Raw genomic sequence first — 14832 nt, forward strand, 5'->3', positions numbered from 1 at the left:
ACCTTTACTGAGTGTTGTTAAAAGGAAAGGCCATGTAACACAGTGGTGAACATGCCCTTTCCCAACTACTTTGGCACGTGTTGCAGCCATGAAATTCTAAGTTAATTATTACTTGCAAAAAATAAATAAAGTTTATGAGTTTGAACATTAAATATGTTGTCTTTGTAGTGCATTCAATTGAATATGGGTTGAAAATGATTTGCAAATCATTGTATTCCGTTTATATTTACATCTAACACCATTTCCCAACTCATATGGAAACGGGGTTTGTACATTTTGGTACCGGTACTAAAATATTAGTATCGGGACAACACTAGTGTCAAACGCATGCATTTTAATAAGGTAAGTTCCTCTGAAGGACCATGTGCTACAGCTTGTTAAAGGTCTTCAGCCTGAGTGAGTGAGCGAGCGAGAGAGAGAGAAAGAGAGAGAGAGAAAGAGAGAGAGAGAGAGAGAGAGATGGGCGGAGTGTGTGCGCACTTGCACGGCCCCTCCGCCGCCGCCCGGGCAGTTTTCTCAGGAATCTCACATCAAGGCTGAGCTGCGGGAGGAACTTTCTTCGGGGAGGGAAACTTTAACGCGACTCTCCCGGCTCGACCGCACCACAAAAGCCCGTCGCGTCCACTCTGGAGCTTCCATTCACCTGAAGTTACTTGCGACAACAACAACAACAAAAAGGATGTATTTCTACTGAAAAGAGGAGACGCCTTCAAGTTGCTGGGAACTTTTTCCACCGAAATGGAAGGGAATATTCTATGGATTATTTTGTCTTTTTTATTGTTCATGCATCGTTCTGAAGGTACGTCGCTGTGGGAGGAATTCGGTTTGGTTTTGTTTGAGGGGACATGTTTGGACACGGTGCCAAGGGGCCCCTCAATAGGACTTTGTTTTAATTCTACAACCATTGCACAATCTTCATGCACAAATTAGGCATTATATATATATATATATGCATTTTATATATGCATTTTTATATATGCAATGCATTTTATATATGCATTTTTGTATATGAATTTTATATATGCAATGCATTTTTATATATTAATTTTATATATGCAATGCATTTTATATATGCATTTTTATATATGCATTTTATATATAATGCATTTTAAAATGCATTTTTATATATTAATTGTATATATGCAATGCATTTTATATATGCATTTTTATATTTGCGATGCATTTTATATATGCATTTTTATATATGCAATGCACTTTATATATGCATTTTATATATGCATTTTTATATTTGCGATGCATTTTATATATGCATTTTTATATATGCAATGCATTTTATATATGCAGTTTTGTATATGAATTTTATATATGAAATGCATTTTTATATATTAATTTTATATATGCAATGTATTTTATATATGCATTTTATATTTAATGCATTTTAAAATGCATTTTTATATATTAATTGTATGTATGCAATGCATTTTATATATGCATTTTTATATTTGCGATGCATTTTATATATGCATTTTTATATATGCAATGCATTTTATATATGCATTTTTATATTTGCGATGCATTTTTATATATGCAATGCATTTTATATATGCAATGCATTTTATATATGCATTTTTATATATGCATTTTACATATGCAATGCATTTTATATATGCATGTTTATACATGCAATGCATTTTTACATATGCATTTTCTATATGCAATGCCATCAGGACGTTTATTTAGGTTTAATGCCTGCTAATATTTTAAAGCTTTAGCTTTGCACAACTCTCAAATAAATAAAAAAGGGTGTTTTTAATGTTGAATGACATTCCCTAAGCAACTTCTTTTTGCACTTTTTTTTTTGCATTTAGTCTATTTATCAGCATTACAAAGCAGAGGGGGAAAAAAAGGCTGCAGGATGCCACATGTTGCCCTCCATGCAGGAGGAGGAGTTGGGGTCTATTTTATTGATGTGTTCAAGACTATTACTGTATATATATTTTTTTTTAAAAAGGGTAATTAGAATAATACATAAAAGTGTGCTGCTATGAATCGACCAATGCATTGTTCATAAGTGTGTTAAAGTTTTGCAGATATTGTGCTTTTAAAAACAATGGAAATTATGTTTTGAGTAAAGAACAGCCTTGCAGCTTGTATTCTTTAAATTAAGTTTCAGTTAAGAGGAGAAAACTATAATTTACAGGGGGATGCAGATTTTTGAAATATGTAAAGTAAGAAGGAATATAAAATACAAATGTATTTCAGTTTCAGGAGTTAATAATAAATAATAGATTTTATTTGTAAAAAGCACTTTACATTGAGTAAACCACCTCAAAGTGCTACAGTGTATTAAAAAAAAAAAAAAATAAAAAGATAATAAAAAATAAATACAAATAAAAACTAGAACAGCCAAATAGCTAAAACTAGTATGCATATATCTAAAAAGAAAGATTTTTAAGCCTTTTTTAAAAGCATCCACAGTCTGTGGTGCCCTCAGGTGGTCAGGGAGAGCGTTCCACAGACTGGGAGCGGCGGAGTAGAAAGCCCGGTCTCCCATTGTCCGTAGCTTTGTCCTCGGAGGTTGGAGGAGGTTAGTTAAATGGTGGAACAAGCTCAGTGATGAGTTGAAGACATGCAGTTCTTTAAGGTTTAAGAAAGCCTTGAAAGGTGAAATAATGGAAAATTATAAAATATAGCATTGATTACTTTCAACCCGTTGATGTTCCAGGCAATCTAATTTTCAGTGAATGTATTGGATAGGCAAATATAAGCCTTGGCTTCAGCCTATTCCTTTTTCGGTCATTCTTTTTCTTTTTGTGTATGACTGTTATTATGTATAATCTGTATATGTACAATGGTTGATTATACGACCAAAATAAACCCATTTCAACTTATTTCTTATATTCCCTTGCAGGTTTTCGTTGCACGGATAAATACAGGCCCTGTGAAAACGGAGGGACGTGTTTAGAGTCGCCCTCCCGATGCATGTAAGTCACTTTCCAAAAAATCTACACACTTAAACCTGGATTTGAGCCTAATCTCGTTTTCAGTGACGAGATAATAAACCCCCCACGTTCGTACGGTGAAAGAGAGTGGATTAGCACCAACACGCCTTCACACTCTGCACCTGTACGAGATTGTTTTTTTTGTATTTTTTTAATTGGACGGCGAGGAAGGGAGAAGAGGGGTGGGGTTTGTTTGACGGGATGGCCCGTCACAATAGTCGAGTGGAATAGCCTCCTATCTCCAGAGGGGGTCTGCCCCACACCCCCACCCGTGAAGCTTGTGTAGTTTGTTTACTCTGCAAAAAGTCAGTGTTCAAAAAAAAAGAAAAGAAAATACAAAAATTAGGGGTATTTTATTTGAACTACCGTATTTTTCGGACTATAAGTCACAGTTTTTTTCATAGTTTGGCCGGGGGTGCGACTTATACTCAGGAGCGACTTATGTGTGAAACTTTTAACACATTAGCGTAAAATATCAATATTATTTAGCTCATTCACGTAAGAGACTAGACGTATAAGATTTCATGGGATTTAGCGATTAGGAGTGGTAAACGTATAGCATGTTCTATATGTTATAGTTATTTGAATGACTCTTACCATAATATGTTACGTTAACATACCAGGCACCTTCTCAGTTGGTTATTTATGCCTCATATAACGTACACTTATTCAGCCTGTTGTTCACTATTCTTTATTTATTTTAAATTGCCTTTCCAATGTCTATTCTTAGTGTTGGGTTTTATCAAATAAATTTCCCCAAAAATGCGACTTATACTCCAGGGCAACTTATATATGTTTTTTCCCTTCTTTATTATGCATTTTCGGCCGGTGCGACTTATACGCTGGAGCGACTTATACTCTGAAAAATACAGTATTGGTAAATAATGTCAGCATTATTATCTTTGTTCAACTCAAAGTGTGACGTTTTGATCGTGTTAGTGTGCAGGATTTCACAAGAGCTACAAAATGTACACAAAACTACATGGTGTCAGGCTCAAACACTGATGACATCTATTGAACAGACAAGAAGCAAGGAATCATGCAGAGACAGAGTTCAATTTGTTCAACTCAAAGTGTCACGTTTTGATCGTGTTAGAGTGCAGGATTTTACAAGAGCTACAAAATGTACACAAAACTACATGGTGTCGGGTTCAAACACTGATGACATCTATTAAACAGACAAGAAGCAAGGAATCATGCAGAGACAAGAGTTCAATTGGGTTTTATCAAATAAATTTCCCCCAAAAAATGCAACTTATACTCCAGTGCGACTTATATATGTTTTTTTCCTTCTTTATTATGCATTTTCGGCCGGTGCGGCTTATACGCCGGAGCGACTTATACGACGAAAAATACAGTATTGGTAAATAATGTCAGCATTATTATCTTTGTTCAACTCAAAGTGTGACGTTTTGATCATGTTAGTGTGCAGGATTTCACAAGAGCTACAAAATGTACACAAAACTACATGGTGTCAGGTTCAAACACTGATGATATCTATTAAACAGACAAGAAGCAAGGAGTCATGCAGAGACAGAGTTCAATTTGTTCAACTCAAAGTGTAACATTTTGATCGTGTTAGTGAGCGGTAAACAGACAAGAAGCAAGGAATCATGCAGAGACAGAGTTCAATTTGTTCAACTCAAAGTGTCACGTTTTGATCGTGTTAGTGAGCAGGATTTCACAAGAGCTACAAAATGTACACAAAACTACATGGTGTCGGGTTCAAACACTGATGACATCTATTAAACAGACAAGAAGCAAGGAATCATGCAGAGACAAGAGTTCAATTGGGTTTTATCAAATACATTTCCCCAAAAAATGCGACTTATATTCCAGTGTGACTTATATATGTTTTTTCCCTTCTTTAATATTGCCTTTTCGGCAGGTGCGACTTATACTCCGAAAAATACAGTAAGCAAAATTATCTGCCAATATAACAAGAAAATTCGGCTTGTCAAGACTTTCCAAAACAAGTCAAATTAGCTAACCTCAATGAAACCAAAAATACCTTAAAATAAGTATATTCTCACTAATAACCAGTGCACTTTTCTTGGTAGATTAAAAAATGAGACCTTTTTGCTCAATATGTTGAAAAATATTCTTAAATGAAGTAAATGCTAGTGCCATTATCTTGACATAATGATATGCGCTCGGCATCATGATTTTTTTTTCATGCTTGAAGTAAGAAATGATTACCGTATTTTTCGGAGTATAAGTCGCTCCGGCCGAAAATGCATAATAAAGAAAGAAAAAAAACATATATAAGTCGCACTGGAGTATAAGTCGCATTTTTTGGGGAAATGTATTTGATAAAACCCAATTGAACTCTTGTCTCTGCATGATTCCTTGCTTCTTGTCTGTTTAATAGATGTCATCAGTGTTTGAACCTGACACCATGTACTGTAGTTTTGTGTACATTTTGTAGCTCTTGTGAAATCCTGCACACTAACACGATCAAAACGTGACACTTTGAGTTGAACAAATTGAACTCTGTCTCTGCATGATTCCTTGCTTCTTGTCTGTTTAATAGATGTCATCAGTGTTTGAACCCGACACCATGTAGTTTTGTGTACATTTTGTAGCTCTTGTGAAATCCTGCACACTAACACGATCAAAACGTCACACTTTGAGTTGAACAAAGATAATAATGCTGACATTATTTACCAATACTGTATTTTTCGGCGTATAAGTCGCTCCGGCGTATAAGTCGCACCGGCCGAAAATGCATAATAAAGAAGGAAAAATACATATATAAGTCGCACTGGAGTATGAGTCGCATTTTTGGGGAAAATGTATTTGATAAAAGCCAACGCCAAGAATAGACATTTGAAAGGCAATTTAAAATAAATAAAGAATAGTGAACAACAGGAATATGGTTTCTATAGGAGGACAAACATGACACAAACCTCCCTAATTGTTATAAAGCACACGGTTTATATTAAACATGCTTCACTGATTCGAGTATATGGCGAGCGCCGTTTTGTCCTACTAATTTTGGCGGTCCTTGAACTCACCGTAGCTTGTTTACATGTACAACTTTCTCCCGACTTTCCAGGACGTGTTTTATGCCACTTCTTTTTCTGTCTCATTTTGTCCGCCAGACTTTTAACGTTGTGCGTTAATGCACAAAGGTGAGTTTTGTTGATGTTATTGACTTGTGTGGAGTGCTAATCGGACATATTTGGTCACTGCATGACTGCAAGCTAATCGATGCTAACATGCTATTTAGGCTAGCTATATGTACATATTGCATCATTAAGCCTCATCTGTAGGTATATTTGAGGTCATTTAGTTTCCTTTAAGTCAGGGGTCACCAACCTTTTTGAAACCAAGAGCTACTTCTTGGGTACTGATTAATGCGAAGGGCTACCAGTTTGATACACACTTAAATAAATTGCCAGAAAAAGACAATTTGCTCAATTTACCTTTAACTCTATGTTCTTATTAATAATTAATGATATTTATCTTTGTGGAAACACTGATCATCTTAGTGATTTCTCACAATAAATATATATAGAAACAGATAAATATCAATATGCGACACTTTATTTTTATATTTTCTCTAAGTGCACATTTTTCAAATTGTACATTTTCAAATGATCACTTCTAAGACCCATTTTAACTAGCTAGCCACTAACATTGTTTACCAAATCATGAATTACTTTGCACCATGTTTGTACAAATAATAACTCATGTAAAATACAAAAGTCAACTCTCAAATTTTTTTTACATTTTTAAATTTTTATTTTTTTTTTAAAAAAAATGTAAAAAATTTTTTTTCTCTCTCAAATTTTTAAATAAATCATGTCACACTTTGAACTGGACACCAAATCTGTTATCTGTTTCTTTGTCAGTTAGTGAAGACCAAGTCTTTAAAATATTTTCTTGGATTTTCAAATTCTATTTGAGTTTTGTCTCTCTTAGAAATAAAAATGTCGAGCAAAGCGAGACCAGCTTGCTAGTAAATAAATAAAATTTAAAAAATAGAGGCAGCTCACTGGTAAGTGCTGCTATTTGAGCTATTTTTAGAACAGGCCAGCGGGCTACTCATCTGGTCCTTACGGGCTACCTGGTGCCCACGGGCACCGCATCGGTGACCCCTGCTGTAGGTCATCTTAATTCAATGTATATCTCATGACACACTATCTGTATGTAATATGGCTTTTCATTTTTTGTGGCTCCAGACAGATTTGTTTTTGTATTTTTGGTCCAATATGGCTCTTTCAACATTTTGGGTTGCCGACCCCTGCTCTGAGCTAAATAATATTATTTGATATTTTATGCTAATGTGTTAATCGTTTCACACATAAGTCGCTCCTGAGTATAAGTCGCACCCCCAGCCAAACAATGAAAAAAACTGCGACTTATAGTCCGAAAAATACGGTACTTTAAAAAAGTAGTTTTATACTTGTGAGTGTTGATGACACAGCTTTGCAACAGTTGATATTCTAGTTTCAAGCATTTTTTACTCAATATAGGTCATCAAATCTCAGCCACAAGCTGTAATATCTTACTGAGATCATTTAGGACCAAAACACTTAAAACAAGTAAAACACTCTAACATAAAATCTGCTTAGTGAGAAGAATGATCTTATCAGACAGAAAATAAGCAAATATCACCCTTATTTGAGATATTTCATCTTACTTAGATTTCACTTTTTGCAGTGTAGAGCAGTGTTTTTCAACCACTGTGCCGCGGCACACTAGTGTGCCTTGAGATATTGTCTGGTGTGCCGTGGGAAATTATGCAACTTCACCTAATTTATCCCCAAAAATATTTTTGGCAAATCAATAATTACAATCTGCCAATAATGTGCCGTTGCTTAGTGTCTGTGCTGCGTAAAACTCGGCAGGGTAACCACGTAATACTCCATGTCAGTAGGTGGCAGCATTGCTTTATAAAAGTCGGAATGTGTCGGGTGAGACGAGGATGGTTTGTTGTGATCCCGATATGCAGACCACAGTGGGAGGCAGGGTGCAGGTAAAAAGGGTATGTAATGCTTAAACCCAAAATGAACGAAAGGAAAAGGCTATGCCAGGGGTCGGCAACCCAAAATGTTGAAAGAGCCATATTGGACCAAAAATACAAAAACAAATCTGTCTGGAGCCGCAAGAAATTAAAAGCCATATTACAAACAGATAGTGTGTCATGAGATATATATTGAATTGAGATGACTTAAAAGAAACTAAATGACCTCAAATATAGCTACAAATGAGGCATAATGATGCAATATGTACATATAGCTAGCCTAAATAGCATGTTAGCATCCATTAGCTTGCAGTCATGCAGTGACCAAATATGTCTGATTAGCACTCCACACAAGTCAATAACATCAACAAAACTCACCTTTGTGTATTCATGCACAACGTTAAAAGTTTGGTGGACAAAATGAGACAGAAAAAGAAGTGGCATAAAACACGTCCTAGAAAGTCGGAGAAAGTTATACATGAAAACAAACTAAGGTGAGTTCAAGGACCGCCAAAATGAGTAGGACAAAACGGCGCTCGCCAAATACTCGAATCAGTGAAGCATGTTTAATACAAACAGTGTGCTTTATAACAATTAGGGAGGTTTGTGTCATGTTTGTCCTCATACAGAAACCATATTAAAACAAAAAATATATTTTTTTTCCCCTCATCTTTTTCCATTTTTCATAAATTTTTGAAAAAGCTTCAGAGAGCCACTAGGGCGGCGCTAAAGAGCCGCATGCGGCTCTAGAGCCACGGGTTGCCGACCCCCGGGCTATGCAAAACAAAAGTCAAACTGAACTGCATGGCTACAAAGTAAACAGAGACAGAATGCTGGACGACAGCAAAAACTTACGGTGTCCACAAAGTACATCCGTACGTGACGTGAAAATCAACAATGGCCACACAAAGAAGGATAGCAACAACGTAAATAGCCTTGCTTGCTAACACAAAGCAGGTGCGCGGAGGCAGGGTGCAGGTAAAAAGGGTATGTAATGCTTAAACCCAAAATGAACGAAAGGAAAAGGCTATGCAAAACAAAAGTCAAACTGAACTGCATGGCTACAAAGTAAACAGACAGAATGCTGGACGACAGCAAAAACTTACGGTGTCCACAAAGTACATCCGTACGTGACGTGAAAATCAACAATGGCCACACAAAGAAGGATAGCAACAACGTATATAGCCTCGCTTGCTAACACAAAGCAGGTGCGCGGAATAGCGCTCAAAGGAAGACATGAAGCCACTACAGGAAAACACCGGCAAAACAGGAAGGGCCACCAAAATAAGCAAGACAAGAACTAAAGCACTACACACAGGAAGACACCAACACACTCAAAATAAGACACGACGACTTGGTGGAGTTAATTTTTTTAAAGTTTTCTGCTGGTGGTGTGCCTCCGGATTTATTTTATGACAAAAATGTGCCTTGCCTCAAAACAGGTTGAAAAACACTGGTGTAGAGAAGGAACATGCTTGAGTGTTACTGTTCAAAAAGACACCTGCTTCCCTCCAAAAGTTAAAAGGGGTTTAAAGATCAGGCGGCACATCAAAAAAAAAAAAAAAAAAGCAGGGGCGGCATTGGCAGCCGCCGCATTTTTTATCAATCATTTGCTGGAGGAGAGTCATTAAGTTGGTCAATGTGTAATTTCACCCGGGCAGTTTGTTTTCTTCTTTGAATCGACTTAGTGAGAATAAGGACACTTTCTTGGGGTTTTTTTCAACGGAACCCAAGGCGGTCTCTCCTGTAACGGGGACATTACCGGAGTGGTCGGACCGGTCCGGCACTGAAGGTGACACCCCAGACCTAGCCACCCGCCCCCCCACAGGAACAAAGATGTAAAAGGGGAGAAAAGATCCTTTCTTCGTGCAGATACCTGATCTAGAGAGCACGCAGAGTGAGCAGAGAGGTTAGGAAAGCCACAAAAATGTGATTTCATTGTGATGTTTCAACAAAAAAATTGATACAATTTCTAAGAATTAAAAGAATCCGCTCTGATGCGTTTTATCTCGTGGCTTCTAACGTGGCGGCAACTAATGAACTCTAGACGGCGATTGTCTTTGTTCCTTGGCCTAGATAGCGGTGTATCCTGTTTCCTGTGCAGCCATGATGTCACAGTATCACATCAAACAGCAAGCTCCCGCCCGCCGCCTTTTAGAAGTTTACGAGTCACTACCAGGTCACGCGTCGGACTCTAACCTCTCGCTCGGGTAGTGCGACGTGGGGTTTCCGGGCAGTATATGGTTTTTGTGACACCCGCACTAGTAGGAGGGCCACTTTTTTTTTAAAGCTTCAGGACTTGAAAACTTTAAAAGAAAGTAGTTTGTATTTTTTAAAAAGGGGGAGACGCCGGCCTTTTAATTGTTAAGTTAATTAAGATAAGACCATTAAAAAGACTACCATGCTATTTGTCAATCAATCAATCAATCAATGTTTATTTATATAGCCCTAAATCACAAGTGTCTCAAAGGGCTGCACAAGCCACAACGACATCCGCGGTACAGAGCCTACATAAGGGCAAGGAAAAACTCACAACCCCAATGGGACGTCGATGTGAATGACTATGAGAAACCTTGGAGAGGACCCCCCCCCCCCCCCCTCTAGGGGAGACCGAATACAATGGACGTCGAGTGGGTCTGACATAATATTGTGAAAGTCCATTCCATAGTGGATCTAACATAATAGTGTGAGAGTCCAGTCCATAGTGGATCTAACATAATAGTGAGAGTCCAGTCCATAGTGGATCTAACATAATAGTGTGAGTCCAGTCCATAGTGGATCTAACATAATAGTGAGAGTCCAGTCCATAGTGGATCTAACATAATAGTGTGAGAGTCCAGTCCATAGTGGATCTAACATAATAGTGAGAGTCCAGTCCATAGTGGATCTAACATAATAGTGAGAGTCCAGTCCATAGTGGATCTAACATAATAGTGAGAGTCCAGTCCATAGTGGATCTAACATAATAGTGTGAGAGTCCAGTCCATAGTGGATCTAACATAATAGTGAGAGTCCAGTCCATAGTGGATCTAACATAATATTGTGACAGTCTAGTCCATAGTAGATCTAACATAATAGTGAGAGTCCAGTCCATAGTGGATCTAACATAATAGTGAGAGTCCAGTCCATAGTGGATCTAACATAATATTGTGACAGTCTAGTCCATAGTGGATCTAACATAATAGTAAGAGTCCAGTCCATAGTGGATCTAACATAATAGTGAGAGTCCAGTCCATAGTGGATCTAACATAATATTGTGACAGTCTAGTCCATAGTGGATCTAACATAATAGTAAGAGTCCAGTCCATAGTGGATCTAACATAATATTGTGAGAGTCCAGTCCATAGTGGATCTAACATAATAGTGTGAGAGTCCAGTCCATAGTGGATCTAACATAATAGTGAGAGTCCAGTCCATAGTAGATCTAACATAATAGTGAGAGTCCAGTCCATAGTGGATCTAACATAATAGTGAGAGTACAGTCCATAGTGGATCTAACATAATAGTGAGAGTCCAGTCCATAGTGGATCTAACATAATAGTGAGAGTCCAGTCCATAGTGGATCTAACATAATAGTGAGAGTACAGTCCATAGTGGATCTAACATAATAGTGAGAGTCCAGTCCATAGTGGATCTAACATAATAGTGAGAGTCCAGTCCATAGTGGATCTAACATAATAGTGAGAGTACAGTCCATAGTGGATCTAACATAATAGTGAGAGTCCAGTCCATAGTGGATCTAACATAATAGTGAGAGTCCAGTCCATAGTGGATCTAACAAAATAGTGAGAGTCCAGTCCATAGTGGGGCCAGCAGGAGACCATCTCGAGCGGAGACGGGTCAGCAGTGCAGAGATGTCCCCAACCGATGCACAGGCGAGCGGTCCACCCCGGGTCCCGACTCTGGCCAGCACTTCATCCATGGCCACCGGACATGTGTCCCCCCCCCCATTTATATTAGCCAATCAGCAAAAAAAGGCAATGATGATAATGGAAATGTTCTAATTGGATAATATAATGGAATTACTAAATATTGTACTTGTATATTATTATAATAAACATACCGTATTTTTCGGAGTATAAGTCGCACCGGCCGAAAATGCATAATAAAGAAGGAAAAAAAACATAAGTCGCACTAGAGTATAAGTCACATTTTTGGGGGGAAATGTATTTGATACTCTAAACTTTCTAATTAGTTACTATGGTCATGTAAGTCACAGCAGCTCAGATGAGGCACCAAGCAGTGTGGGTGGGGAGTGTTTCCACAGAGTGTTTCCAGAGCCTGAAATGTGGGTGTCAGGGACAGACGCAGAAGGAGATTTTTACAACAAAGTTCTAAAGCTTAGTGATATATCACATATATCAGATTGTAGGTGTTTTTTTGTTGTTTTTACCCTTCGCGTTCATATTTTACTGTGTTTGTTGCATTTTTGTTGCGTTTCGCTTGATTGTAAAATATGTGGATGGAGAGGGGGTGTGACGTTCATACAGTATGTTGTCAATAGTCAGTGTTTTATCATTCATAGTTAATATTGTAAATCACACATTCTTTCATGTACATTCTGGGTGTCATTCAGTAAAAAAAAATCTATAATCCCATTCCGTTTTTAGGGCAGTCTACGGAAATGTGTTTTTTTGATATTTTTTTTTTTTTTTTTTTTTTAGACATCTATCTTATAAAGTTAAATAAAATAAAATGTAAAAAATTAAAATTAAAAAAAAATTTTTTTTTTATAACTTTATAAAAAGGTTCTCGTGCGCACGAGATACATGTCTAAAACAAAAAAAAACAAAAAAAATTTCCCCCATGTCCCTTTAGGGCGGGGGTCCCCAAACTTTTTGACTCGGGGGCCGCATTGGGTTAAAACAATTTGGCCGGGGGCTGGGCTTTATTTATATATATATATATATATATATATATATATATATATATATATATATATATATATATATATATATATATATATATATATATATATATATATATATATATATATATATATATATATATACTACCATTCAACAGTTTGGGGTCACATTGAAATGTCCTTATTTTTGAAGGAAAAGCACTGTACTTTTCAATGAAGATAACTTTAAACTAGTCTTAACTTGAAAGAAATACACTCTATACATTGCTAATGTGGTAAATGACTATTCTAGCTCTAAATGTCTGGTTTTTGGTGCAATATCTACATAGGTGTATAGAGGCCCATTTCCAGCAACTATCACTCCAGTGTTCTAATGGTACAATGTGTTTGCTCATTGGCTCAGAAGGCTAATTGATGATTAGAAAACCCTTGTGCAATCATGTTCACACATCTGAAAACAATTTAGCTCATTACAGAAGCTACAAAACTGACCTTCCTTTGAGCAGATTGAGTTTCTGGAGCATCACATTTGTGGGGTCAATTAAACGCTCAAAATGGCCAGAAAAAGAGAACTTTTATCTGAAACTCGACAGTCTATTCTTGTTCTTAGAAATGAAGGCTATTCCACAAAATTGTTTGGGTGAACCCAAACTTTTGAACGGTAGTGTATATATATATATATATATATATATATATATATATTAGATATATATAGCGCACTTTCCGCGCGTGCGATGATGTCACGTTCCGATGAGAAAATGCATTTTTAGACAATATGATTTGCCTGAGCGGCTAGGAGACACCGTGAGTAGCAAGCGGTACAAAGTGGATAAGAAAAGACAGAAAAAAAATACGTATACATATATATTTTTTTAAATATTTTTTTTTTATACTTGGGACTTCCCGCGGGCCTGATTTTGGACGCTGGGGTCGTAGTTTGGGGACCCCTGCTTTAGGGGCTCCGTAGCAGTCTGTCATAAAAATGTTTGCATTTAATCAGACATTATTGTGAGGTTTTGTATAAGTGTTCTTAAAAATAGATATACCAGCCCCCAGACACATTTTTTTTCTCTGAATGTGCCCCCCCCCCGAGTCAAAATAATTGCCCAGGCCTGTCTTAAGGGTTCCTGTTTGTCGGCTCACAGAGCTGTTTTGGCCAGTTCCTTATCTGTTTTGAAGAAGCAGCAGCGCTCCTTTTTGGGCGAGAGGGGCTGTTTTCGCTCTACATAAGCTTGGCAACACTAAAAATGGTCCCTAGTGTGTGAATGTGAGTGTGAATGTTGTCTGTCTATCTATGTCTACCCCGCCTTCTGCCCGAATGCAGATGAGATAGCCCCCCCCCCAAAAAAAGGGACAAGCGGTAGAAAATGGATGGATGACTCCAAACTTTCTTTCTGCTGCTCGATTGCCGTTTTCTGCTGCATATTTCACTACTTCCATCTTGTAATCTGCAGTATATGATTTCCTTTTCCGTGCCAATTTTTTGTCCAGCCCTTCTCAGTTTTTATAAGTTACCGCCAATGTTGAAATGATCAATTTTCATAGGTACGGAAGTAGTAGCAGGTAGCAGCTTTTTTTTTCCCACAATGCACTTCTGCCATGACACGCCCCCGCCAAATTTTTATTGGTTGACGTGTGTGTGTTTGACGATTGCTGATATACGCCTAGTCTCTTACGTGAATGAGCTAAATAACATTATTTGATATTTTACGGTAAGGTGTTAATAATTTCACACACAAGTCGCTCCCGAGTATAAATCGCACCAAACTATGAAAAAAACTGCGATTTATAACCCGAAAAATACGGTAGTAACGTTGATTTTTAAAAAGTCACTATAGTAACAAAAAGCTTTTGTAATGCACTACAACAATTTTATGGGATTAAATTACATAAACATAAGAGGACTTTGTTTTATTTTTTCAAAATTTCTTGTATTTTCGGTATATTAGATGGATTTTTTAAAAAGGTACAAACTCCATCTAATATACCGAAAATATGGTCTGATTACAAGAAATGTTGAAAAAGTATAT

At 37.1% G+C, this 14832-nt stretch overlaps 1 protein-coding gene across 1 annotated transcript in view; it reads left to right on the forward strand.

Moving 5' to 3' along the window:
• The first annotated feature begins 530 nt into the window (after positions 1-530).
• The window catches only part of notch3 (notch receptor 3), a 57209-nt gene continuing 42907 nt past the window's right edge, over positions 531-14832 (forward strand). Inside the window, exons 1-2 of the mRNA XM_062049911.1 lie at positions 531-799; positions 2873-2945. Coding sequence (XP_061905895.1) covers positions 739-799; positions 2873-2945 — 134 coding nt within the window. The 5' untranslated portion in view covers positions 531-738. The remainder of the gene's footprint in view (positions 800-2872; positions 2946-14832) is intronic.

The sequence above is a fragment of the Entelurus aequoreus genome, linkage group LG06, assembly GCF_033978785.1.
Source record: "Entelurus aequoreus isolate RoL-2023_Sb linkage group LG06, RoL_Eaeq_v1.1, whole genome shotgun sequence".
In the NCBI taxonomy this organism is placed as follows: domain Eukaryota; kingdom Metazoa; phylum Chordata; class Actinopteri; order Syngnathiformes; family Syngnathidae; genus Entelurus; species Entelurus aequoreus.